General features: G+C 41.4%; 1 protein-coding gene across 1 annotated transcript in view; it reads left to right on the plus strand.

Moving 5' to 3' along the window:
• The window catches only part of BTBD7 (BTB domain containing 7), a 388,408-nt gene that overhangs the window by 18,586 nt on the left and 343,603 nt on the right, over positions 1 to 26,219 (plus strand). The window contains exon 2 of the mRNA XM_053710123.1: positions 12,760 to 12,943. Coding sequence (XP_053566098.1) covers positions 12,862 to 12,943 — 82 coding nt within the window. The 5' untranslated portion in view covers positions 12,760 to 12,861. The remainder of the gene's footprint in view (positions 1 to 12,759; positions 12,944 to 26,219) is intronic.

The raw sequence follows: 26,219 nt of genomic DNA on the forward strand, positions 1-26,219 counted from the left end.
TTATTTTGCTAAGAGGTGACATTTTCACTTGGCTATTAGCTGTGCAGTAAATCCAGCTTCCATGGGAGCCGGGTTTACCGCACGGCTATTGGCTAAGAGGTGAAAACGTCACCTCTTAGCCAAATTTTTTTTTAGCCATGGACTTCTGTACCAGGTAAAAACGGCGATCAATTTAAACAAATAAAGGAGCTTTCTACATGAAGTATTTTATACTTCATGAATGAAAGTCCCCTTTATTTGTTTCAATAGTCAATTCTAGCGTTTGTACAACGCTAGGATTGACTTTCACTTTAATGTGTTGCTTTATTTTTCGAACATAACAAATACACATATAATAATGATATATTTTGAATCTGCAGAGTCTGCTGAAAAAAACAATATATAATTTGTATAGGTTATTCACACAAAAACAACTTCTAAAAGTGTGTGAATGTGAACTGCAACAAAAAGCTCAAAACCAGCTTAGGTGGGAAATTGCATAGCAGCTGTAGCCACCTGGGAATTAAAAATAAGGTATACAAGGTACAGTTTTTGAAAGTACACCGCTTGGCGCATCAAATGAGGGGCTGCATGTATTGCTAGCACAAATTTGGAGTGGGTAAGATATAAATGAACATGTCGCTTTTTGTTTAATGTTTTTATTTTATTTTTTACAAGTCCGATATTCGCTTATTTGTTGCACGCTTCAGATTTGTGATTCAAATAAGACCTCATCTTATGCAGCTGGGGATGTAGTTTCTAAAATATATATTGTTTTGTTGTCATATCTTAACATCCCAGGCAGCTGAAGCTGTTTAATGGCTGGCTACAATACATTAAATGTAAAGATACTTTTTGTTAAGGTATATCAAATTGGCACGTCATCAATAAAATGGTAGAAAAACAGTCAAATGTTTTCAATTTCTGCTTTTTTTTTTTTATTTTTTTTTTTTTTTTTTTTTTTTAAGTAATTTTTGAGGTATTTAAAATATACAATATAGAGTGAAAATACAATTTCAATTTCAAATATTCTCCAAAGACAGGATACAATAGGCAATAAACCAGCAAAATAAGATAACCTTATGAAAATCATAACCATTGCATGAACTATTAGTTTAACACGTAGTTAAAATTATAACAGTGATACCTCATTTTTTATTTATGTTCTCTGATGTATAGTCCCTCCCCTGCAGTCCAGTAAGGTCACTCATGGACCCAATTGCTTGAATAAAACAATATAGGGGAGATAGTAAATGAAATGGCCTCTTTTGGGCCTTATTAGCTATACAGATCACATCCATAAACAAAAGTACAGTAAAAGATACAAGTAGTATATAATAGTTTGTTGCACTATTACGGAAATATACTGTACTCACTTTCAACCATAGTATAAAAACAGGTATGTGCTGAGTGTCCAATTTTGTTTAACATCAGGACAATTAGAGTGCCTATGTATAAGGGGTTAAGTAATGTAAATGGACACTTTTGGGCATCCGATATAGATTATAGGGGAAATAGGGGGTTTAGTTAAAAAGTGGTAAAGTCACTCCTATGATCTTAGAATATCATTCGAGGCTAAGGGATGCACTACTTTAATAACTAGTATTGTAGATATTAGTTCCTCTTCTATCTTACAAAAATTCTAAGCAGTTGACTTTACCCTATATGGCAAGTTGTAAAGCATATATGATGCAGCTTTCTGTCTAGGTGCATAGATCTAATCTAAAAAAAAATCTAAGTATATAAAGTAAATCATAGACTAGAGTATTAGCCCATCAAGCATTTGTAAGACTAAGGGTAGTAGTAGCCTCTGAGAGTAACAGTAATAGGGACTGCAAGGAGTGTTAGGTACAGAGTATCAGACCTAGAACACGGAATACAAACATTATAGACAGGATGTTTAAGGATACATATAGGTTGGTAGTGGGAGCTATCATATATGTAACAAGAGTCTAGCTGCCTCCAACTACAAAGTAAAGTAATTTGCTGGTTAGTGTCTCAATAAATAAAAAAATAAAAATAAAACAACAAAAAAACAGTTAATGCTTTTTAACGGCTCCATATTATATATTCACAGAGACAGGATATCAACTTTGTAGATGTCCCATTGAAGGCAAAACAGGGTGATGTAATAAAAGGCAAACTAAAATGTATCTCTGCAGCACTATGTTAGTACATACTAGTGATGTATGAAACTTAACAACTTTGTATCGTATGGCTGCAAATCACAGTTAGGTGCGTATGTTTAACACCCAGGATAGAAGGAGTAGTGTTTAGTGTGGGACGACTCCAAAGTAACTTGTAGGTAGCTCAGAGAGTAGGGCACTCTTCATAGTTAGGACTTCGCACTCAAGGCACAGCTAGTTATGGGGACAGAACTGAGGCTTCAGTTATAAGGGAAGGCCTCAAAATGAAAAGTCTGGTACTGAGGGCATTAAAGCCATGTCACAATACAAAACACTATATCCCAGATTTAGTCACCTTCAGACAAGTTTCTCCACTGTTTTAAGCCAGGTATTGCCAAGAATACGTTGCAGAATTGGAAGGTAGTGAAAAGAACTTAAGGAGCTGAAGCTCAGTGCGACCAGTAAGATGGCCGCCTCCCGGAAGTCCCCAATTTCTGCTTATTTTAGACAGGTTACCTACTGCAAATAGTTAGCAACACAGGTTTTGATGATAGTTTAGAAAAATAAAATTATAAACTAATTTTTATTCAGTGTAGAGTAAAAAAAATACACACTTTTCATATTGTATGCTTTATTTTTATAACCTGTTAAGACATACACACACATGATATATTTGGAATCTGCTGAAAAAAAACTATATATAGTTTAGTCACACAAACTTTACTTCTAAAAGTGTTTAAAGGTCAACTGCAACAAAAAGCTTCAAACCAGCTTAGCACACAGGTGGGAAATGGCTTCGCAGCCAAAGGGTTAAATGTCTCTCTCTTTCCTTGGAGTCTAAATTTGGTATTAGACTTTGCATGCTCCTCCTTTTGAGCCTATGCATTCTTTGGACTTTAAACTACTTTTTTGGAAAGTGTTATTTCTCTTGGCGATCTCTTCTGCCTCAGAGAATAACAGCTCATTCTACAAGATCAGTTGCCACATCTTGGGCTTTCAAGAATGAAGTTTCAGTTGATCAAATCTGCAAAGCCGCCAGTTGGTCTTCTTTGCATACCTTTCACTAAATTTTACCATTTTGAAGTTTTTGCTTCTTCGGAAGTAGCTTTTGGTAAAAAGGTTCTTCAGGCAGCTGTCTGTATCTAGTGCCTATGATTTAATTTTTTTTTTTTATTTGAAAACATAATTATTTCTTTCCTAAGATATGGTGAGTCCACATCATCATCTATTACTAGTGGGAATATCACTCCTGGCCAGCAGGAGGAGGCAAAGAGCACCACAGCAAAGCTGTTAAGTGTCACTCCCGTACCCATAAACCCCAGTCATTCTCTTTGCCTCTGTCAACGTAGGAGGTGATCTTTGGAGGCATACAAATTCCCTGATAATATTTATTATATCTAGGGTCTGGGCTGTGTGTTATGGGACTGTACTGTGTAAAATTTAGACCCATACATATTCTATCTTGTCATCTAAGTTGCTTCAGTAACGGAGAAGCTGGAGGGCTAAAGTCAACCCATAATTTGCCTTTTTCTGTGCTTGTCTGCAGACCAGGCTAGCCACAGTCATAATGTTAGCATAAAATGCAATGTTATCCCTGAGAAATCGTCAGGGTGCATATTAATTTCTGAAAATTAGAAAAGACACAATTTTCATAGCTAAATTACATGTAAAGGGGGACAACATAAATAATGAAAGTATTTTATGCATGAATATTTTCTATAAAAAAATCTTAGTGTTTACTGCCCCTTAATTGTGAAACGAAGGCATTGGGCATGAATAATGTCTATGTAATTAACATTTGAGTGGTTCCTATAAGTGTTAAAGGGACAGTCAAGTCCAAATTTTTTTTTTATGTTTCAAATAGGGCATGTAATTTTTAAACAACTTTCCAATTTACTTGTATCTCTAATTTTGCTTTGTTCTATTGGTATTCTTAGTTGAAAGCTAAACCTAGGAGGTTCATATGCTATTTTCTTAGACCTTGAAGGCCGCCTCTAATCTAAATGCATTTTGATAGTTTTTCACCACTAGAGGGCATTAGTTCACGTGTTTCATATAGATAACATTGAGCTCATGCACGTGAATTTACCATGGAGACAGCTCTGATTGGCTAAGATGCAAGTCTGTCAAAAGAACTGAAATAAGGGGGCAGTCTGCTGAGGCTTAGATACAAGGTAATTACAGAGGTAAAACGTGTATAATTATAACTCTGTTGCTTATGCAAAACTGGGGAATTGGTAATTAAGGGATTATCTATCTTTTAAAACAAAAAAAATTCTGGTGTTGACTGTCCCTATAACTTAAAAAGTTTTCTCCTAAATGGTCCTCTGACTCCTGAAAGTTCTTACTGAATTATTAAAACAAATACCCCTAGTGTGAGAGGACGGCAATGCTGCCTTTTGGAACATTTTATTGAAGAGCAGATGTTAAAGTGATGGTAAACATTGTACTAGTAGAGGTATGCCATTAAAAGTGTTTTTTTTTTTTTTTTTGTTCTATTATAGATCAATAAATTACTTTTTAAAAATTTTCACGCAGTATCGCTCCGCCTTCCCACCGCAGAGAACATTTTTTTTTTTTCATTATGCGGCATATCGTATCAGATGTCTTACTTTCAGTTGAAAAGCATAGCCCGCGCTCCCTTCACTCTCCTAGGCTCTTCCTTCTAATACACTGCACTCTTCCGCTGAGGGTATGGGATTCCACTAGACTGCTCCAAATGTGCTAACCACAAGTAGGCTGAGAAGCCCTTCCTATTTTAGGATGTGCACTGCAGGGCGGCCGGATCACTTGTACAAAAGCATACAAAATTATTTTTTTTGAGTTAAAACAAAGAACTTTTTTTTTTTTTTTTTTTTTTTAAATGGTTTACATATTTATTATTTTTCAGTTAAAAAGATTTAAAATACTAGTTGTGTATCCCTCACGTTTACCATCGCTTTAAGCTTCCGTACTTAAAATCCAGATGCTTTGCATAATCCTGCTCATGACGCGTTTCACAGTGTCAGGAATGTTGCATAAGTATGCCATTTCAGGGGTAATCTTTAAATTTCCAACAAGCCTTTTTGCTGTATCAATATGATGAAATTCTCCAGAAAAAAATTCCTGCTTGGTGGCATTATAAATTATCTGGATGGGGCATTGTAATACTTTCTTTATTTGTATATAACATTTTCTGCTATCCTAAAGCTCAAATTTTATTGCTCAAATTTTCATTCATTTTCAATTAACATTGAAAACATTTTAATGATAGCTAATTTTAGCTTAATGATGGCTAACATTTTAGCCTGGTGGTCAGTAAATTTAGCTGGGGGGGTGCGACCAAGTCCTGGGAAGAACATTTATTTAATGTATGAATAAATATATGCATATCTATAAGTAGGGTGCAGTGGCAAAAAAAGCTTACATTAATACCAGAGCTTTTATCAAGTCAAATGTTAAAATCATTGCTTTGCTTTTTTTAAAAATTTGATTTCAAATATTTTGTTTTGTTCATTAAAGGGAAATCTATGATTTTAGATAGAAAATTCAGTTTTTAGAGACTTTCCTATTTCCTTCCATTATTAAAATGTGCATAGTCGTTTTTTTTCCTGTTTTTTTATATGCACACTGCTACTGAGTATGCAAGAGTTCAGCCTCTCCATATGAATGTGGTTGGCTGATGGCTGTCACATGATACTGGGGTTGACATAAATTTAGAAATTTGTCTAAAGTGCATATTAAGTTCTCCTGTATTGCTTTTTTATGCACTTGTTGAATTTGCAATTCCAGTGTATTTAATGTTCCTTTTATTTTCCTAGTCACATTTTCTCCAAAAAAGTACAATACCCACACTCCTATGCTGCGACTGAACATGTCTTAACCCTTTCAGTGCTAATGACGTCTCTGAGCGGTCGCAGAGTTTCGCTAGCACTCTCCCACCTTGAGGGAGATCTGGGGGCTTCCACTCGCTTCTACCCCGGTGATCGGGCCTGTATAGGGACAGGCATCGCTGGGGCTTCAAGTTATGCATGGTGACGTCACGCGCAATGACGTGATGATTTCACCACGCAACTTTATGTAACATTAACAATGCTAAGGATAGGAAAAGGGGCCATGCTGCTTAAAAGCCTGTATCTCGGGCATCTAAGCAGCTACAGAACCCCAAGACCCACTGTTGGAAAGTTAATCGCCTAACCTCTCCAACAGTGTAAGTGGTGATTTGGAAAAAAAAACAAAAAAAAAACCTTTGAACAGCTTAGCACCCAGGTGGGAAAGTGCTTAGCACTCAAAGGTTTAAATTTATATTTCTCCAACATTGGTGTGTCCGGTCCACGGCGTCATCCATAACTTGTGGGCATATTCTCTTCCCCAACAGGAAATGGCAAAGAGCACAGCAAAAGCTGTCCATATAGTCCCTCCTAGGCTTCGCCCACCCCAGTCATTCTCTTTGCCGCTTAACAAGCAACATCTCCACGGAGATGGTGAAGAGTATGTGGTGTTTAGTTGAAGTTTTTTATTCTACTATCAAGAGTTTGATAATTTAAAATAGTGCTGGTATGTACTATTTACTCTGAAACAGAAAAAGATGAAGAATTCTGTTTGTGAGAGGAATATGATTTTAGCAGCAGTAACTAAAATCGTTTGCTGTTTCCACATAGGACTGTTGAGATGAAATAACTTCAGTTGGGGGAAACAGTTGGCAGACTTTTCTGCTTAAGGTATGACTAGCCATATTTCTAACAAGACTGAGTAATGCTGGAAGGCTGTCATTTTCCCCATCATGGGGACCGGTAAGCCATTTTCTTAGTCTCAAACAGAATAAAGGGCTTAATATGGGCTATAAAACTGGTAGACACTTTTATGGGCTAGATCGATTGCTTTATTTGGGCATTTTATACAGCTTGATATTGAGATTCACACTTTATAACTTTGGGGAACGTTTTTTTACGTCAGGCACTGGTTTAGACACCTTCTCAGTCAGGAAGGGCCTTCTATGTAGTAGGCAGAGCCTCATTTTCGCGCCATTACTGCGCAGTTACTTTTGAGAGCAGGACATGCAGCTGCATGTGTGTGGGTCTGGAAGTAGTTGAAAAGGTTCCTAGAAGGTTTCATTTGGTATCGTATACCCCCCTGGGTTTGGTAAAGTCGCAGCAAAGGCTGTAGCTGGGACTGTAGAGGGGTTAAAACTGTAAACGGCTCCGGTTTTGTCATTTTAAGGGTTAAAGGTCTGAAACTTGGGGTGCAATGCTTTGAATGCTTTAAGACACTGTGGTGAAAATTTGGTTAAAATTGATCAATTCCTTCATAGTTTTTCACATATTCAGTAAAAAAGTGTGCCCTGTTTAAAATTTAAAGAGACAGTAACGGTTTTGTTTTAAAACGTTTTTTGTATTTTATTGACAAGTTTAAGCCTGTTTAACATGTCTGTGCCATCAGATAAAATATGTTCTGTATGTATGGAAGCCAATGTGTCAACCCCTTCAAAATTGTGTGATAATTGTGCCATAGCGTCCAAACAAAGTAAGGACAGTACTGCCACAGATAGTAAAGTTGCCCAAGATGATTCATCAGATGAAGGGAGTAGACATAGTTCTACATCATCTCCTTCTGTGTCTACACCAGTTTTGCCCACGCAGGAGACCCCTAGTACTTCTAGCGCGCCAATGCTTGTTACTATGCAACAATTGACGGCAGTAATGGATAACTCCATAGCAAATATTTTATCCAAAATGCCTGCATTTCAGAGAAAGCGCGATTGCTCTGTTTTAAACACTGTAGAGCAGGAGGGCGCTGATAATTGCTCTGTCATACCCTCACACCAATCTGAAGTGGCCATGAGGGAGGTTTTGTCAGATGGGGAAATTTCTGATTCAGGTAGAATTTCTCAACAGGCAGAACCTGATGTTGTGACATTTAAATTAGAGCACTGCTTAAGGAGGTGCTATCTACTCTGGATGATTGTGACAACCTGGTCATTCCAGAAAAATTGTGCAAGATGGACAAGTTCCTAGAGGTTCCGGTGCACCCCGATGCTTTTCCTATACCCAAGCGGGTGGCGGACATAGTGAATAAGGAGTGGGAGAAGCCCGGCATACCTTTTGTCCCCCCTCCTATATTTAAGACATTATTTCCTATGGTCGACCCCAGAAAGGACTTATGGCAGACAGTCCCTAAGGTCGAGGGGGCAGTTTCTACACTAGCTAAGCGCACTACTATTCCTATCGAGGATAATTGTGCTTTCAAAGATCCTATGGATAAAAAATTGGAGGGTTTGCTTAAAAAGATTTTTGTACAGCAAGGTTACCTCCTGCAACCTATTTTGTGCATTATTCCTGTCACTACAGCAGCGTGGTTCTGGTTCGAGGAACTAGAAAAGTCGCTCAGTAGAGAGACTCCGTATGAGGAGGTTATGGACAGAATTCACGCACTTAAGTTAGCTAATTCCTTTATTTTAGATGCCGCTTTGCAGTTAGCTAGATTAGCGGCAAAAAATTCAGGGTTTGCAATTGTTGGCGTGCAGAGCGCTCTGGCTAAAGTCTTGGTCAGCGGATGTATCTTCCAAGACAAAATTGCTTAATATCCCTTTCAAGGGTAAAACCCTTTTTGGGCCAGAATTGAAAGATTATTTCTGACATCACTGGGGGTAAAGGCCACGCCCTCCCACAAGATAGGCCTTTCAAGGCCAAGAATAAGTCTAATTTTCATTCCTTTCGCAATTTCAGGAACGGACCGGCCTCCAACTCTGCAGCCTCTAGACAAGAGGGTAATGCTTCGCAAACCAAACCAGCTTGGAAACCGATGCAAGGCTGGAACAAGGGTAAGCAGGCCAAGAAGCCTGCTGCTGCTACCAAAACAGCATGAAGGAGTAGCCCCCGATCCGGGGTTGGATCTAGTAGGGGGCAGACTCTCTCTTCGCTCAGGCTTGGGCAAGAGATGTTCAGGATCCCTGGGCACTAGAAATAGTTTCTCAGGGTTATCTTCTGGAATTCAAGGAACTACCCCCAAGGGGAAGGTTCCACATGTCTCACTTATCCTCAAACCAAATAAAGAGACATGCATTCTTACATTGTGTAGAAGACCTGTTAAAAATGGGTGTGATACACCCAGTTCCAACTGTGGAACAAGGAATGGGGTTTTACTCAAATCTGTTTGTAGTTCCCAAAAAAGAGTGAACTTTCAGACCAATTCTGGATTTAAAGATCCTAAACAAATTTCTCAGAGTGCCATCGTTCAAAATGGAAACTATTCGAACGATTTTACCTTCAATCCAGGAGGGTCAATTTATGACTACCGTGGATCTAAAGGATGCGTATCTACATATTCCTATCCACAAAGATCATCAGTTCCTAAGGTTCGCCTTTCTGGACAAACATTACCAGTTTGTGGCTCTCCCATTCGGGCTAGCCACTGCTCCAAGGATTTTCACAAAGGTACTCGGGTCCCTTCTAGCGGTTCTAAGACCAAGGGGCATTGCAGTAGTACCGTACTTGGACGACATTCTAATACAAGCGTCGTCTCTTTCAAAGGCAAAGGCTCACACAGACATCGTTCTGGCCTTTCTCAGATCTCACTGGTGGAAGGTGATCATAGAAAAGAGTTCCCTGTCTCCGTCGACAAGAGTTCCTTTCTTGGGGACAATAATAGATTCTTTAGAAATGAAGATTTTCCTGACAGATGTCAAAGTCAAAACTTCTAAACGCTTGTCAAGTTCTTCACTCTGTTCCACGACCTTCCATAGCTCAGTGCATGGAAGTAGTAGGGTTGATGGTTGCAGCAATGGACATAGTTCCTTTTGCGCGAATTCATCTAAGACCATTACAACTGTGCATGCTGAAACAGTGGAATGGGGACTATACAGACTTGTCTCCAGTGATTCAAGTAGATCAGAAGACCAGAGACTCACTCCGTTGGTGGCTAATCCAGGATCACCTGTCCCAGGGAATGAGCTTCCGCAGACCAGAGTGGGTCATTGTCACGACCGACGCCAGTCTAGTGGGCTGGGGCGCGGTCTGGGACTCCCTGAAAGCTCAGGGTCTATGGTCTCGGGAAGAGTCTCTTCTCCCGATAAACATTCTGGAACTGAGAGCGATATTCAATACTCTCAGGGCTTGGCCTCAACTAGCAAAGGCTAGATTCATAAGATTCCAATCAGACAACATGACGACTGTTGCTTACATCAACCATCAGGGGGGAACAAGGAGTTCCCTGGCGACGAGAGAAGTGACCAAAATCATAAAATGGGCAGAGGATCACTCCTGCCACCTATCTGCGATCCACATCCCAGGAGTGGAAAACTGGGAGGCGGATTATCTGAGAACTTCAAGGTTCCTTGCTACGGGTCCAGATCCAGGGATCCCAAGGCGACTCTAGTGGATGCATTAGTAGCGCCTTGGGCCTTCAACCTAGCTTATGTGTTTCCACCGTTTCCTCTCATCCCCAGGCTGGTAGCCAGGATCAAACAGGAGAGGGCCTCGGTGATCTTGATAGCTCCTGCGTGGCCACGCAGGACTTGGTATGCAGACCTGGTGAATATGTCATCGGCTCCACCATGGAAGCTACCTTTGAGACAGGATCTTCTTGTACAGGGTCCATTCGAACATCCAAATCTATTTTCCCTGCAGCTGACGGCTTGGAAATTGAACGCTTGATTTTATCTAAGCGTGGGTTTTCGGATTCTGTGATAGATACTCTGGTACAAGCCAGAAAACCTGTAACTAGAAAAATTTACCATAAACTATGGAAAAGATATATTTGTTGGTGTGAATCCAAGGGATTCTCATGGAGTAAGATCAAAATTCCTAGGATCCTTTCTTTTCTTCAAGAAGGTTTGGATAAGGGATTATCAGCGAGTTCTCTAAAGGGACAGATTTTTGCTTTATCTGTCTTGTTACACAAACGACTGGCAGCTGTGCCAGATGTTCAAGCTTTTGTTCAGGCTTTGGTCAGGATCAAGCCTGTTTACAGACCTTTGACTCCTCCCTGGAGTCTGAATTTAGTTCTTTCAGTTCTTCAAGGGGTTCTGTTTGAACCTCTACATTCCATAGATATCAAGATGTTATCTTGGAAAGTTCTGTTTTTGGTTGCTATTTCTTCTGCTAGAAGAGTTTCTGAGTTATCTGCTTTGTAGTATAATCCGTCCTATCTGGTGTAACATTCAGATAAGGTTGTTTTGCATACTAAACCTGGTTTCCTTCCAAAGGTTGTTTCCAACAAGAATATTAACCAGGAAATAGTTGTGCCTTCTTTGTGTCCGAATCCAGTTTCTAAGAAGGAACGTTTGTTACACAATTTAGATGTAGTTCGTGCTTTGAAGTTCTATCTAGAAGCAACAAAGGATTTCAGACAAACGTCTTCTCTGTTTGTCGTTTATTCTGGCAAGAGGAGAGGTCAAAAGCTACTGCTACCTCTCTTTCCTTTTGGCTGAAAAGCATCATCCGATTGGCTTATGAGACTGCCGGACGGCAGCCTCCCGAACGCATCACAGCTCACTCTACTAGGGCTGTGGCTTCCACATGGGCCTTCAAGAACGAGGCTTCTGTTGATCAGATATGTAAGGCAGCGACTTGGTCTTCCCTGCACACTTTTGCCAAATTCTACAAATTTGATACTTTTGCTTCTTCGAAGGCTATTTTTGGGAGAAAGGTTTTAGCAAGCCGTGGTGCCTTCTGTTTAGGTAACCTGATTGGCTCCCTCCCTTCATCCGTGTCCTAAGGCTTTGGTATTGGTTCCCACAAGTTATGGATGACGCCGTGGACTGGACACACCAATGTTGGAGAAAACAGAATTTATGCTTACCTGATAAATTACTTTCTCCAACGGTGTGTCCGGTCCACGGCCTGCCCTGGTTTTTTAATCCGGTTTGATGAATTTCTTTCTTTAACTACAGTCACCACGGCACCCTATGGTTTCTCCTGTTTTTCTCCTGTCCGTCGGTCGAATGACTGGGGTGGGCGGAGCCTAGGAGGGACTATATGGACAGCTTTTGCTGTGCTCTTTGCCATTTCCTGTTGGGGAAGAGAATATTCCCACAAGTTATGGATGACGCCGTGGACCGGACACACCGTTGGAGATAGCAATTTATCAGGTAAGCATAAATTCTTTTTTTTCAGCATTTATATGTCAGCAGACAAACCTTTAAATAAAAGTGCTTATTAGGCAATAAAATGTATTTGCATGCCAAATTTCATAAAGATTTGTTTAGTGGTTTTAGTATGGCTCATTACTTTTAAAAGTAGAAAGGTGGTACTCTTAAAGGGACATTAAACACTAAATACATTTTATAAGCAAAGTGTTTTGTAAGCTATCCCCCACCTCCCTCTAGTTATGGGTGTTGACATCTATTTTTCATTAAACTGCAGTGCTGATATGTTTGCACATGTGCTGCAAATCTTGAGATACCTGCAGTGTAATGACAGCACCGATGATTTACAGGGAGGTGCATAAAATGTATTTAGTATCCCTTTAAAAGCTACATAAGTACTGATTGTCCCATACAACTGGGAATTTCCACTTGTACCAGTTTTAGATCAATATTTTATATATAAATGTATGGTCAGAGTGAATTTAACCACTGTTATTTCAAGTTACTTTATATTGTGTGCAATGTTTTTACATTTATACATTTGTGTGTTCTTCAAAGTACTACATCTGTTTATTATTTTTTCTTTTCTAGAAATGGGTTGCAGGTCCATGCAGGAAGCAACATATTGTTGTAAGGAGATGTGGGATTATATATTGAAAAGCCGACAGGCAATATGTCTGAGTGACTAACGACATGGGTGTGAATGCATCAAGCTACCCTCACTCGTGTTCCCCGAGGGTAGGGGGAAACTCGCAGGCTCAGCAGACCTTTATAGGTAATATTTTAATGCTATTTATTTTCGTAAAAAAAAAATCTGAATTTTTCTTTTATAAATTGATTTTATGTGAAATATGAACTAACTTCATGTTAAGTAACACTTTTTTTTTATTATTTGTTTTAATCTCAGTTTTATAAAGCTTAAATAGACATTGAAATCAAAATTTAGTTTCCCATAAAACTTTTTAATTATCCATTGTTAAAGTAAATGTAAACTTTCATGAATTGGTGCCCTGTTTTTAAAAATACTATTAAAAACAGGGGCACTTTCATTCATGAAAGTTTACATTTTACAAATATCTTTCTCTTCAGCGACGCAGGATCGGCGATTCCCTTCACGCTTCTCATGCTGTACTTATACAGCAATGACAAAACCGGCTTCCTCCAATCATGGCGTGGCCTCACGAGATGGACGCTCGGGGGGGGGGGGGGGCCATGATTGAAGGAAGCCGGTTTTGTCATTGGTGACGTAAGAACAGAGGAGCTGCGGGTGGGGGATGTCGATCCTGCATCGCTGAGTGTGTGTGTATATGTATATATATATATATATATATATATATATATATATATATATATATATATATATATATATATATATATATATATATATATACTGCTTTTCAGCTCATTCATTTTCCTGACCACCTGCTACACAGTGATTGGCTAATATGTTCAGGAACTAGTTCTGTCCCTCATATTAAATATAGGATATTTTATGTTTGTGTGAATAATTATATGCTCAACATTTCAAGTGGTAAGCTACTAGCCAAGCCAAAATGTTACTTGCCACTTCTGACCCTACTAGTCGCCCATACCACACCCTCCACCCCAACCCCACCTTGCATATGTTTAGCTATTGTGGAAAAACCTTAATGCAGTTATTTTTAATGTTTTTTTGAAACCATAACAAATTGTCATTTTAATACAATTATTAAAAAATATATATTTGCTGGCTATTTGGCACAGTGGACAGCATTTATCTCCATTACACATGATTCAAAGTTGTGTAAAGCAGGGCAGGTTAAAAGTAAGGCAGGAGTGACATGAAGCAAACCTGCTTAGTTTGTCATTTGATCAAAATTATTTTTTTTTTTTTTAATTTTGCATGGGCAGTAACCTAGCAAATAACCATGGGGCCTTTAGCTTGATTTAGGGAACATTCATTTGAAATAGCTGATTTTGCCTTCCGTAACTGCCACTAATACTGTTATTTTCAATACTGTAGTATTTGTTATAGAAAAGATATGCAATCAATTGGTATTGGCAGTCGGGGTAGAAAAAAGAGCCCAGGCCATTTGAAAAAAAGTGTCCCTGCAGTTACCTGTAATTTATAACTTTAGCAGCTACTTTACTTAGTACATTATCCAAAAATCAAAAAGTTGAGCAGCACCAGCCAAATACTTTGCAATGTAGATTTATTCACATGTGTATGTGAGCATTTTTATATGTGAATACATTTACATTGCAAAGAATTTGGATTATGCTGCTCCACTTTTAGATTTTTCTTATCAGAGACTTTGATCTATACAGTGGTCAAGAGTGTGCACACCACAATGTTTCCGTTCGAGTGCTGGATAACGGAGTGAGTACATTACTCCTTTAAGGGAGTTATTTGCTAAAAAAAAATGTTCTATAGGTAAAGAGCAATCCATGCTCAACAAACCTGGAACTTTAAAATTGGGTCCTGGCACTCTGGTTGGGATAGACCAAGACACCCATTGGTGCCTCCCAGTAACCCTAGCTGGCTGCCTCCAGCCGAATCTAAAAATTAGCCCTATGTGGCTGTATTCTTTCTAGGCCATGCAGGCAGGGGTAAGTGGGAGGAGGGATTGCATACAGTTTCACATTGCACTGCAAAGTGTGGTAGCACAAACGGCAGTGATACTGCTGGTTGACAGGATGGCTTACCAATTCCCTCTCGCGGTCTGTACCTTTACTTTCAACACCAATGCGCTTTCTTTCGTAAAATTATGGTGCATGGTCTTCCAAAACACATGATAAATATTTCCTGACACTAGGAGGAGGTCAAGAATCCATATCGGCACTTAAAATCCCTTCCACCTCCCCTCTTAGTTTTGTTCTTGGCCTCGTAGGAGTTGCTTGAGAATAGAGGTGTTTCCACCTACTTGCTCATGGATTTAAATTTGGGAGCTCAGGCCAATGTGAGAACTTGAGTCCCTGGGAATTATCATTCACAAAGACAGAAGATACATTTCCCAGCAGCTGAATGATAAATTACCCTGTTATGTGCACAGCATTTCCCTTTGGGAATTCAGCCATAACTACCCTCTGATATTGCGGGGACTCATCCTTAGCCTCCCCTTGAGGGACACCGGTATTTCTTACTGCATTCCTCTGCGGTACTTGATACCTGCACTGGATGGGCTCTCTACTGGATATTGCTGCAGCTGTATTAACAAGTGTTTGACATGCCTGGTAAACCAGTGGAAGGGTGCTGCGTTTAGGTAAGTGACTTTACACAGCACACACACAGCCTAGAGGCTATTTGTAGGTACTCTGACACAGGTGCAACATAGCCAGGGTACTTAGCTTGCATTCCTCATGACACACTTTTTTTTTTTTTTCAGGTCCCTATCTATTCTTATCATGGCCATGAGGAAAAAGTATTTGTTTGGTGCATTTTATATAATTGTATTACTCTCAAAAGGACTTTGGAGCCTTCTCTGAAGCACTGACTTCTCTCCTGGTGGTAACCCCTACCCCTCACCTTCCCATGCCTTCCTATTCACTCAGGAGCTGTTACTCCGCAGAAATAAGCGCAGGAAAATATAGGGCAGTAATATCTAAAGTTCTTAATGAGTAATTTTTCTTTCCAATGGTAGTAAGTCCACGAAATCCTCGTCTAGGAGTTGGACAGAGATGGAGGTGCTCTGCAGGATTTATTCTTATGGAAATCCTTAATGGATAGTTACTAGAAGAGGGTTAAGGGAGTTTACCTTTTTTTCTCTTACATGGTGTATCCAGTCCACGGATTCATCCTTGCTTGTGGGATATTCTCATTCCCTACAGGAAGTGGCAAAGAGAGCACACAGCAGAGCTGTCCATATAGCTCCCCCTCAGGCTCCGCCCCCCGTCATTCTCTTTGCCGCTCTAACAAGTAGCATCTCCACGGGAGGGTAAAGTGAATGTGGTGTTAGAAAACCCTAGCTTAGCTTAGTGGTTAGCATGCCAGCCTACGAAGCAGCAGGTTGAGGAAATCGAATCCACCCATGGGCTCTGCTAAACTCCTTCTTTGGAATTAAAAGAGAGGTTTTGCAAGCAGTGGTGCCTTCCGTTTAGGTTACCTGACTTGTTCCCTCCCTTCATCCGTGTCCTAAAGCTTTGGTATTGGAATCCCACAAGTAAGGATGAATCCGTGGACTGGATACACCATGTAAGAGAAAGCAGAATTTATGCTTACCTGATAAATTACTTTCTCTTACGGTGTATCCAGTCCACGGCCCGCCCTGGCAATTAAGTCAGGTTCAAATTTAATTTTGTAAAACTACAGTCACCACTGCACCCTATGGTTTCTCCTTTTTTCTCCTAACCGCCGGTCGAATGACTGGGGGGGCGGAGCCTGAGGGGGAGCTATATGGACAGCTCTGCTGTGTGCTCTCTTTGCCACTTCCTGTAGGGAATGAGAATATTTCACAAGTAAGGATGAATCTGTGGACTGGATACACCGTAAGAGAAAGTAATTTATCAGGTAAGCATAAATTCTGTTTTTTTTTTTGTTTTGTTTTTTTGTTTCATAGGGATGTTCCCTAGCCTCCCTCAGTAGGCCAACAATGTTTGCTCCCTCAGCTTGTCCTGACCTGTTAGTTACAGGGGACTAATTTTCTGTGTTTTTAATCATAGGTTTGGAACAGCAGGAGTAAGTCCTTTTTAGCTTTTCTTTCCCCCCCTACACAGGCTAGTTGCTTAGTATATATTGAGGTGTAAGGTGTTCACAAATATGCACTGTAAGACCACCGGATCCCTTTTCTAATGGCTAGTGACTGCATATCAGAAGTCGGTGTGTGTCTGTTTATTCTGTGTGTTCAGATACTAGTCTTGGAGAATAAGATAGCTGTTGCGGCTTGGTGGCCAAACAAGCAGCTTTGCAAACAAGGTTATGCTCAGCATTCTAAACCGTTTGTGCTCCGGTCTCCTCATAACGGAGCACTTTTATACTTTGAGACTGGTGGGTTGTTGTTTTTTTTTTCTTTAAATCTGTCGGTGACAGCATTGTACAAAATGGCGCTGTTCATCAGCTTTCTTGCGGTGATGCATGGGCTAACACTTTCCTGCTGCAGGACAGTTTTGGCATGCGCTCCTTTTGCCTTGCTAGAATACCTTGGTGTGTTTCATGAGGCGGATTATGGCTATAACAATTGTACCACCACCACTATCATATAATCTGATTTCATATGTCGGTATCAGAATCACTCAATCCTAGACACATATACTAAAGTCCTATTAGTCATAATGGGGAAAATTTCCTAAATTGGCCAAAGTACAAAATGTGATTGGCCTCATATAAAATGGGAAATTTGGTCCACATGTAGTATGTTATCAAGGGGTACCTGTTAATGTATTTAATTGCAAACATAGAGAACAGTTCCCAGACACTTGTCCACATTCACTTGGAATTAGAGCACTCTAAGTCTTATAATTGCAGTGGCAGGTAATAATGGATACGTGGTGCCCAGCCGTAAGTTTACAAGCAAACAGCCCAATTACACCAGAGCCCCAATCCTCCAGCGGCATCCACTGTGCGGAATAGGGGATCCGTAAACTCACCCTTCTGCCAAGAGGTTACAGGATCATGTCCGGTTAGCAGCCGTAGGAACTCCTCGGCGGCGAAAATCTCTCAGCGTGGGGACAAATTCAGGCTAAACCGCCAGTTCCCTTAAACACGCTGTCTCCTCTCCGTTCCTGTGTGCTGTTATCTTCTGGATCTGTGCAATGCAGTGTGTGACGTCATCAGGGGCGTGTAAAGATGGGGGTGTGTTGCGGCTGGCCAATCAATGTGTTGAAAACCCGTTGCTCAATCCTTATACCTGTTGCTGCCATTGTCAAGTTGTTAGAGTGTGAGGATCCACAAAAAAGATATGCTGCCAAAGAAAGGACTCCTTGTAGTCCCGGACAAATAGTAAATTCAAAAGAGGAGGCAGCAGTCGTTCTTGAATGCATACAATCCAATCCTTTATTTTCCAATGTTAAAACATCACAGCACAAAAGGTAAAAAGATGCAGGCTGGTCTGACTAGTTTCGCCAATGCCGTAATCATAAACCTGCTGACACTAAGTAGTGGACATGTTTAAATAGGTTGTCTTACACAGTGATTGGTCAATCATAGGGGAGGAACAGAATCACTCTCCCACATACAAATTAATAGGTACAATTTGTTTAAAACCTAAATTGACTCTGCAAATACTCTATTAGAGATTCAGGATATATGAATCACGGGGTAAATAATGAAAACAGTCAGTAGAATAATTAGAACATTGAAGCTATAAAGCGATAAACAATGCAACAATAAACCAAGTAGTGAGAGACAGTATGGTGTACTATGTTACATAATCTCTTGCCTTAGAGTCTATTGATGCCTTAGAAGAGTCTCTTAAGACTGAGACTTCCTTAGAGGAAATTCTGAATAGAATAAAGGCCCTTAAGCTGGCAAATTCTTTTTTTTTTACGGATGCCGCTTTCCAGATCGCCAAATTAGCGGCTAAGAATACAGGATTTGCCATTTTAGCGTTCAGAGCCTTATGGTTAAAGTCTTGGTCTGCGGATGTGTCCTCTAAATCCAAACTTTTGGCTATTCCTTTCAAGGGGAAGACCTTATTCGGGCCTGACTTGAAAGAGATCATTTCTGACATTACGGGAGGTAAGGGTCACCACCTACCTCAGGATAAATCATCTAAGCAGAGGGCCAGACAAAGTAATTTTCGTTCCTTTCGAAACTTCAAGGGAGTCCCCGCTTCCTTTTCCGTTTAACAGGAAGGGAATTTTGCTCAAGCCAAGTCTGTCTGGAAAACCAACCAGGCTTGGAACAAGGGTAAACAATCCAAGAAGCCCGCTGCTGCTGCTAAGACATCATAAAGGGGCGGCCCCCGATCCGGGACTGGATCTAGTCGGGGGCAGACTTTCTCTCTTTGTCCAGGCTTGGATAAGAGATGTTCAGGATCCATGGACACTAGAAATTGTGTCTCAAGGGTATCAGCTGGAGTTAAAACATTCCTTCACAAGGGGAAGGTTCCCGCTTTCACGATTGTCTGTAGACCAGATAAAGAGGGGCGTTCTTATGTTGTGTAAAAGACCTCTCCACTATGGGAGTAATTTGTCCCGTTCCAATACAGGAACAGGGGCAGGGGTTTTACTCAAATCTTTTTGTGGTTCTCACAAAAGAGGGAACGTTTTGACCCATTTTAGATCTCAAGAGTCTAAACAAGTTTCTCAGAGTTCCATCCTTCAAGATGGAGACTATTCGGACAATCCTTCCGTTGATACAGGACGGTCAATATATGACTACCGTGGACTTAAAGGATGCAATTCTTCATATTCCTATCCACAAAGATCATCGCCAGTTCCAAAGATTTGCCTTTCTGGACAAACATTTTCAGTTCGTGGCTCTACCCTTCGGGCTGGCCACGGCACCCAGGATCTTCACGAAGGTTCTAGGGTCTTTGCTGGCAGTTCTCAGACCATGGGGCATTGCAGTGGCGCCTTATCTGGACGATATTCTGATCTAGGCGTCGTCTTATCAACTGACAAAGTCTCATACCGACATGGTTCTGTCCTTTCTAAGGACTCACGGGTGGAAGGTGAATCTAGAAAAGAGTTCACTAATTCCCCAGACAAGGTTTCCTTTCCTGGGAACTCTAATAGATTCTATATCCATGAAAATCTTCTTGACGGAAGTCAGAAAGTTAAAGATTCTGAATACATGCTGAGCCCTTCAGTCCAATCCTCGGCCATCAGTGGCTCAATGCATGGAAGTAATTGGATTGATGGTGGCGGCAATGGACATCATTCCGTTTGCTCGTTTTCATCTCAGACCTCTACAACTGAGCATGCTCAGACAGTGGAATGGAGATTATGCAAATTTGTCTCATCAGATAGATCTGGATCAGGAGACAAGAGACTCTCTTCTTTGGTGGTTGTCGCCGGATCATCCGTCCCAAGGGACGTGCTTCCGCAGACCCTCATGGGTGATAGTGACAACGGACGCCAGTCTACTAGGTTGGCGTGCAGTCTGGAATTCACTGAAGGCTCAGGGTTTGTGGACTCGGTCGGAGTCTCTACTTCCAATCAATATTCTGGAATTGAGAGCAATATTCAATGCGCTTCAGGCTTGGCCTCGTTCATCCGGTTTCAGTCGGACAATATCACGACTGTGGCTTACATCAATCATCAGGGAAGAACAAGGTGTTCCTTAGCGATGACAGAAGTATCCAAAATAATTTCTCACTCTTATGTCAGCAATCTACATCCCAGGAGTGGACAACTGGGAAGCGTTTTTTTTTGAGCAGACAGACGTTTCATCCGGGGGAATGGGAACTCCATCCAGAGGTCTTTGCCACCCTGATTCTCAGATGGGGCAGACCGGAGCTGGATCTTATGGCATCTCGTCAGAATGTCAAGCTCCCGAGATACGGATCCAGGTTCAGGGATCCTCAGGCCGAACTGATAGATGCCTTGGTCGTTCAACCTAGCTTATGTGTTTCCATAGTTTGCTCTCCTTCCCCGGGTGATTGCTCGGATCAAACAGGTTAGGGCTTCTGTGATTTTCATTGCTCCTGCGTGGCCTTGCAGTACTTGGTATGACGATTTGGTGGACATGTCCTCTCTGCCACCGTGGAAGCTTCCATTGAGGCAGGACCTTCTCATTCAGGGACCCTTCCATCATCCGAATCTAGTTTCTCTGCAGCTGACTGCTTGGGGATTGAACGCTTGATTTTATCTAAGCGAGGGTTCTCTGATTCGGTGATTGATACCTTGATCCAGGCACGTAAGCCTGTTACTAGAAACATTTACCATAAGATATGGCGTAAATGTCTTTATTGGTGCGAATCCAAGGGCTACTCATGGAGTAGGGTTAGGATTCCCAGGATTTTATGTTTTCTCCAAGAAGGATTGGAGAAAGGGTTGTCAGCAAGTTCCTTAAAGGGACAGATTTCTGCTTTGTCTATTTTGCTACACAAACGTCTGTCAGATGTTCAATCTTTTTGTCAGGCTCTGACTAGAATCAGACCTGTGTTTAGAACAATTGCTCCTCCTTGGAATTTGAATTTAGTTCTTAATGTTCTTCAAGGGGTTCCTTTTGAACCCATGCATTCCATAGATATTAAGTTATCTTGGAAGGTATTATTTTTGGTTGCTATTTCTTCTGCTCGCACAGTTTCTGAGCTTTCAGCTTTACAATGTGATTCTCCTTATCTTATTTTCCATTCTGATAAGGTGGTGTTACGTACCAAACCTGGTTTTCTTCCTACGGTTGTTTCTAATAAGAATATTAATCAGGAAATTGTTGTTCCTTCCTTGTGTCCTGATCCTTCTTCTAAATAGGAGCGTCTGTTACATAACTTGGACGTGGTCCGTGCCTTGAAGTTTTACTTACAGGCGACTAAGGAATTTCGTCAATCATCTTCATTATTTTTTTTTTTCTGGAAAACGTAGGGGCCAGAAAGCTACGGCTACCTCTTTCTTTTTGGCTGAAGAGCATAATCCGTTTGGCATATGAGACTGCTGGACAGCAGCCTCCTGAAAGAATTATGGCTCTTTCTACTAGGGTTGTGGCTTCCTCATGGGCATTTAAAAATGATGCTTCTGTTGAACAGATTTGCAAGGCTGCAACTTGGTCTTCTCTTCACACTTTTTCCAAATTTTACAAATTTGACACTTGCCTTGTTCAAGGCCGTTTTTGGGAGAAAGGTTCTTCAATCAGTGGTGCCTTCCGTTTAGGTTCCTGTCTTGTCCCTCCCTTTCATCCGTGTCCTATAGCTTTGGTATTCTATCCCATAAGTAAGGATGAAATCAGAGGACGCGTCATATCTTGTAAAAGAAAAGGAAATTTATGCTTACCTGATAAATGTATTTCTTTTACGATACGACGAGTCCACGGCCCACCCTGTTGTTTCTCCAACATAGGTGTGTCCGGTCCACGGCGTCATCCTTACTTGTGGGATATTCTCTTCCCCAACAGGAAATGGCAAAGAGCCCAGCAAAGCTGGTCACATGATCCCTCCTAGGCTCCGCCTACCCCAGTCATTCTCTTTGCCGTTGTACAGGCAACATCTCCACGGAGATGGCTTAGAGTTTTTTAGTGTTTAACTGTAGTTTTTCATTATTCAATCAAGAGTTTGTTATTTTCAAATAGTGCTGGTACGTACTATTTACTCAGAAACAGAAAAGAGATGAAGAATTCTGTTTGTATGAGGAAAATGATTTTAGCAACCGTAACTAAAATCCATGGCTGTTCCACACAGGACTGTTGAGAGCAATTAACTTCAGTTGGGGGAACAGTTTGCAGTCTCTTGCTGCTTGAGGTATGACACATTCTAACAAGACGATGTAATGCTGGAAGCTGTCATTTTCCCTATGGGATCCGGTAAGCCATGTTTATTACGATTGTAAATAAGGGCTTCACAAGGGCTTATTTAAACTGTAGACTTTTTTTGGGCTAAATCGATTGATATTAACACTTATTTAGCCTTGAGGAATCATTTATTCTGGGTATTTTGATTTAATAATATCGGCAGGCACTGTTTTAGACACCTTATTCTTTAGGGGCTTTCCCAAAGCATAGGCAGAGTCTCATTTTCGCGCCGGTGTTGCGCACTTGTTTTTGAGAGGCATGGCATGCAGTCGCATGTGAGAGGAGCTCTGATACTTATAAAAGACTTCTGAAGGCGTCATTTGGTATCGTATTCCCCTGTGGGTTTGGTTGGGTCTCAGCAAAGCAGATACCAGGGACTGTAAAGGGGTTTAAAGCTTAAAACGGCTCCGGTTCCGTTATTTTAAGGGTTAAAGCTTCCAAAATTGGTGTGCAATATTTTCAAGGCTTTAAGACGCTGTGGTGAAAATTTGGTGAATTTTGAACAATTCCTTCATGTTTTTTCGCAATTGCAGTAATAAAGTGTGTTCAGTTTAAAATTTAAAGTGACAGTAACGGTTTTATTTTAAAACGTTTTTTGTACTTTCTGATCAAGTTTATGCCTGTTTAACATGTCTGAACTACCAGATAGACTGTGTTCTGAATGTGGGGAAGCCAGAATTCCTATTCATTTAAATAAATGTGATTTATGTGATAATGACAATGATGCCCAAGATGATTCCTCAAGTGAGGGGAGTAAGCATGGTACTGCATCATTCCCTCCTTCGTCTACACGAGTCTTGCCCACTCAGGAGGCCCCTAGTACATCTAGCGCGCCAATTCTCCTTACTATGCAACAATTAACGGCTGTAATGGATAATTCTGTCAAAAACATTTTAGCCAAAATGAACCCTTGTCAGCGTAAGCGTGGCTGCTCTGTTTTAGTTACTGAAGAGCATGACGACGCTGATATTAATATCTCTGAAGGGCCCCTAACCCAATCTGAGGGGGCCAGGGAGGTTTTGTCTGAGGGAGAAATTACTGATTTAGGGAACATTTCTCAGCAGGCTGAATCTGATGTGATTACATTTAAATTTAAATTGGAACATCTCCGCATTTTGCTTAAGGAGGTATTATCCACTCTGGATGATTGTGAAAATTTAGTCATCCCAGAGAAACTATGTAAAATGGACAAGTTCCTAGAGGTGCCGGGGCTCCCAGAAGCTTTTCCTATACCCAAGCGGGTGGCGGACATTGTTAATAAAGAATGGGAAAGGCCCGGTATTCCTTTCGTCCCTCCCCCCATATTTAAAAAATTGTTTCCTATGGTCGACCCCAGAAAGGACTTATGGCAGTCAGTCCCCAAGGTCGAGGGAGCGGTTTCTACTTTAAACAAACGCACCACTATTCCCATAGAGGATAGTTGTGCTTTCAAAGATCCTATGGATAAAAAATTAGAAGGTTTGCTTAAAAAGATGTTTGTTCAGCAGGGTTACCTTCTACAACCCATTTCATGCATTGTCCCTGTCACTACAGCCGCATATTTCTGGTTTGATGAACTGCTTAAGGTGCTCGATAGTGACTCTCCTCCTTATGAGGAGATTATGGACAGAATCAATGCTCTCAAATTGGCTAATTCTTTCACTCTAGACGCCTCTTTGCAATTGGCTAAGTTAGCGGCTAAGAACTCTGGGTTTGCTATTGTGGCGCGCAGAGCGCTTTGGTTGAAATCTTGGTCGGCTGATGCGTCTTCCAAGAACAAGCTACTAAACATTCCTTTCAAGGGGAAAACGCTGTTTGGTCCTGACTTGAAAGAGATTATCTCTGATATCACTGGGGGTAAGGGCCACGCCCTTCCTCAGGATCGGCCCTTCAAGGCAAAAAATAGACCTAATTTTCGTCCCTTTCGTAAAAACGGACCAGCCCAAGGTGTTACGCCCTCTAAGCAAGAGGGTAATACTTCTCAGGCCAAGCCGGCTTGGAGACCAATGCAAGGCTGGAACAAGGGAAAGCAGGCCAAGAAACCTGCCACTGTTACCAAGACAGCATGAAATATTGGCCCCCGATCCGGGACCGGATCTGGTGGGGGGCAGACTCTCTCTCTTCGCTCAGGCTTGGGCAAGAGATGTTCTGGATCCTTGGGCGCTAGAAATAGTCTCCCAGGGTTATCTTCTGGAATTCAAGGGACTTCCCCCAAGGGGGAGGTTCCACAAGTCGCAGTTGTCTTCAGACCACATAAAAAGACAGGCGTTCTTACATTGTGTAGAAGACCTGTTAAAAATGGGAGTGATTCATCCTGTTCCATTAAGAGAACAAGGGATGGGGTTCTACTCCAATCTGTTCATAGTTCCCAAAAAAGAGGGAACGTTCAGACCAATCCTAGATCTCAAGATCTTAAACAAATTTCTCAAGGTCCCATCGTTCAAGATGGAAACCATTCGAACTATCCTTCCTTCCATCCAGGAAGGTCAATTTATGACCACGGTGGATTTAAAGGATGCGTATCTACATATTCCTATCCACAAGGAACATCATCGGTTCCTAAGGTTTGCATTCCTGGACAAACATTACCAGTTCGTGGCGCTTCCTTTCGGATTAGCCACTGCTCCAAGGATTTTCACAAAGGTGCTAGGGTCCCTTCTAGCGGTGCTAAGACCAAGGGGCATTGCAGTAGTACCTTACCTGGACGACATTCTGATTCAAGCGTCGTCCCTTCCTCAAGCAAAGGCTCACACGGACATTGTCCTGGCCTTTCTCAGATCTCACGGCTGGAAAGTGAACGTGGAAAAGAGTTCTCTATCCCCGTCAACAAGGGTTCCCTTCTTGGGAACAATTATAGACTCCTTAGAAATGAGGATCTTTCTAACAGAGGCCAGAAAAACAAAGCTTCTGGACTCTTGTCGGATACTTCATTCCGTTCCTCTTCCTTCCATAGCTCAGTGCATGGAAGTGATCGGGTTGATGGTGGCGGCGATGGACATAGTTCCTTTTGCGCGCATTCATCTAAGACCATTACAACTGTGCATGCTCAGTCAGTGGAATGGGGACTATACAGACTTGTCTCCGAAGATACAAGTAAATCAGAGGACCAGAGACTCACTCCGTTGGTGGCTGTCCCTGGACAATCTGTCTCAAGGGACGATGTTCCACAGACCAGAGTGGGTCATTGTCACGACCGACGCCAGTCTGATAGGCTGGGGCGCGGTCTGGGGATCCCTGAAAGCTCAGGGTCTTTGGTCTCGGGAAGAATCTCTTCTACCGATAAATATTCTGGAACTGAGAGCGATATTCAATGCGCTCCAGGCCTGGCCTCAGCTTGCGAGGTCCAGGTTCATACGGTTTCAATCAGACAACATGACGACTGTTGCGTACATCAACCATCAGGGGGGAACAAGGAGTTCCCTAGCGATGGAAGAAGTAACCAAAATTATTCTTTGGGCGGAGTCTCACTCCTGCCACCTGTCTGCTATCCACATCCCAGGAGTGGAAAATTGGGAAGCGGATTTTCTGAGTCGTCAGACATTGCATCCGGGGGAGTGGGAACTCCATCCGGAAATCTTTGCCCAAGTCACTCACCTGTGGGGCATTCCAGACATGGATCTGATGGCCTCTCGTCAGAACTTCAAAGTTCCTTGCTACGGGGCCAGATCCAGGGATCCCAAGGCGGCTCTAGTGGATGCACTAGTAGCAC

The sequence above is a fragment of the Bombina bombina genome, chromosome 1 (genome assembly GCF_027579735.1).
Source record: "Bombina bombina isolate aBomBom1 chromosome 1, aBomBom1.pri, whole genome shotgun sequence".
NCBI lineage: Eukaryota > Metazoa > Chordata > Amphibia > Anura > Bombinatoridae > Bombina > Bombina bombina.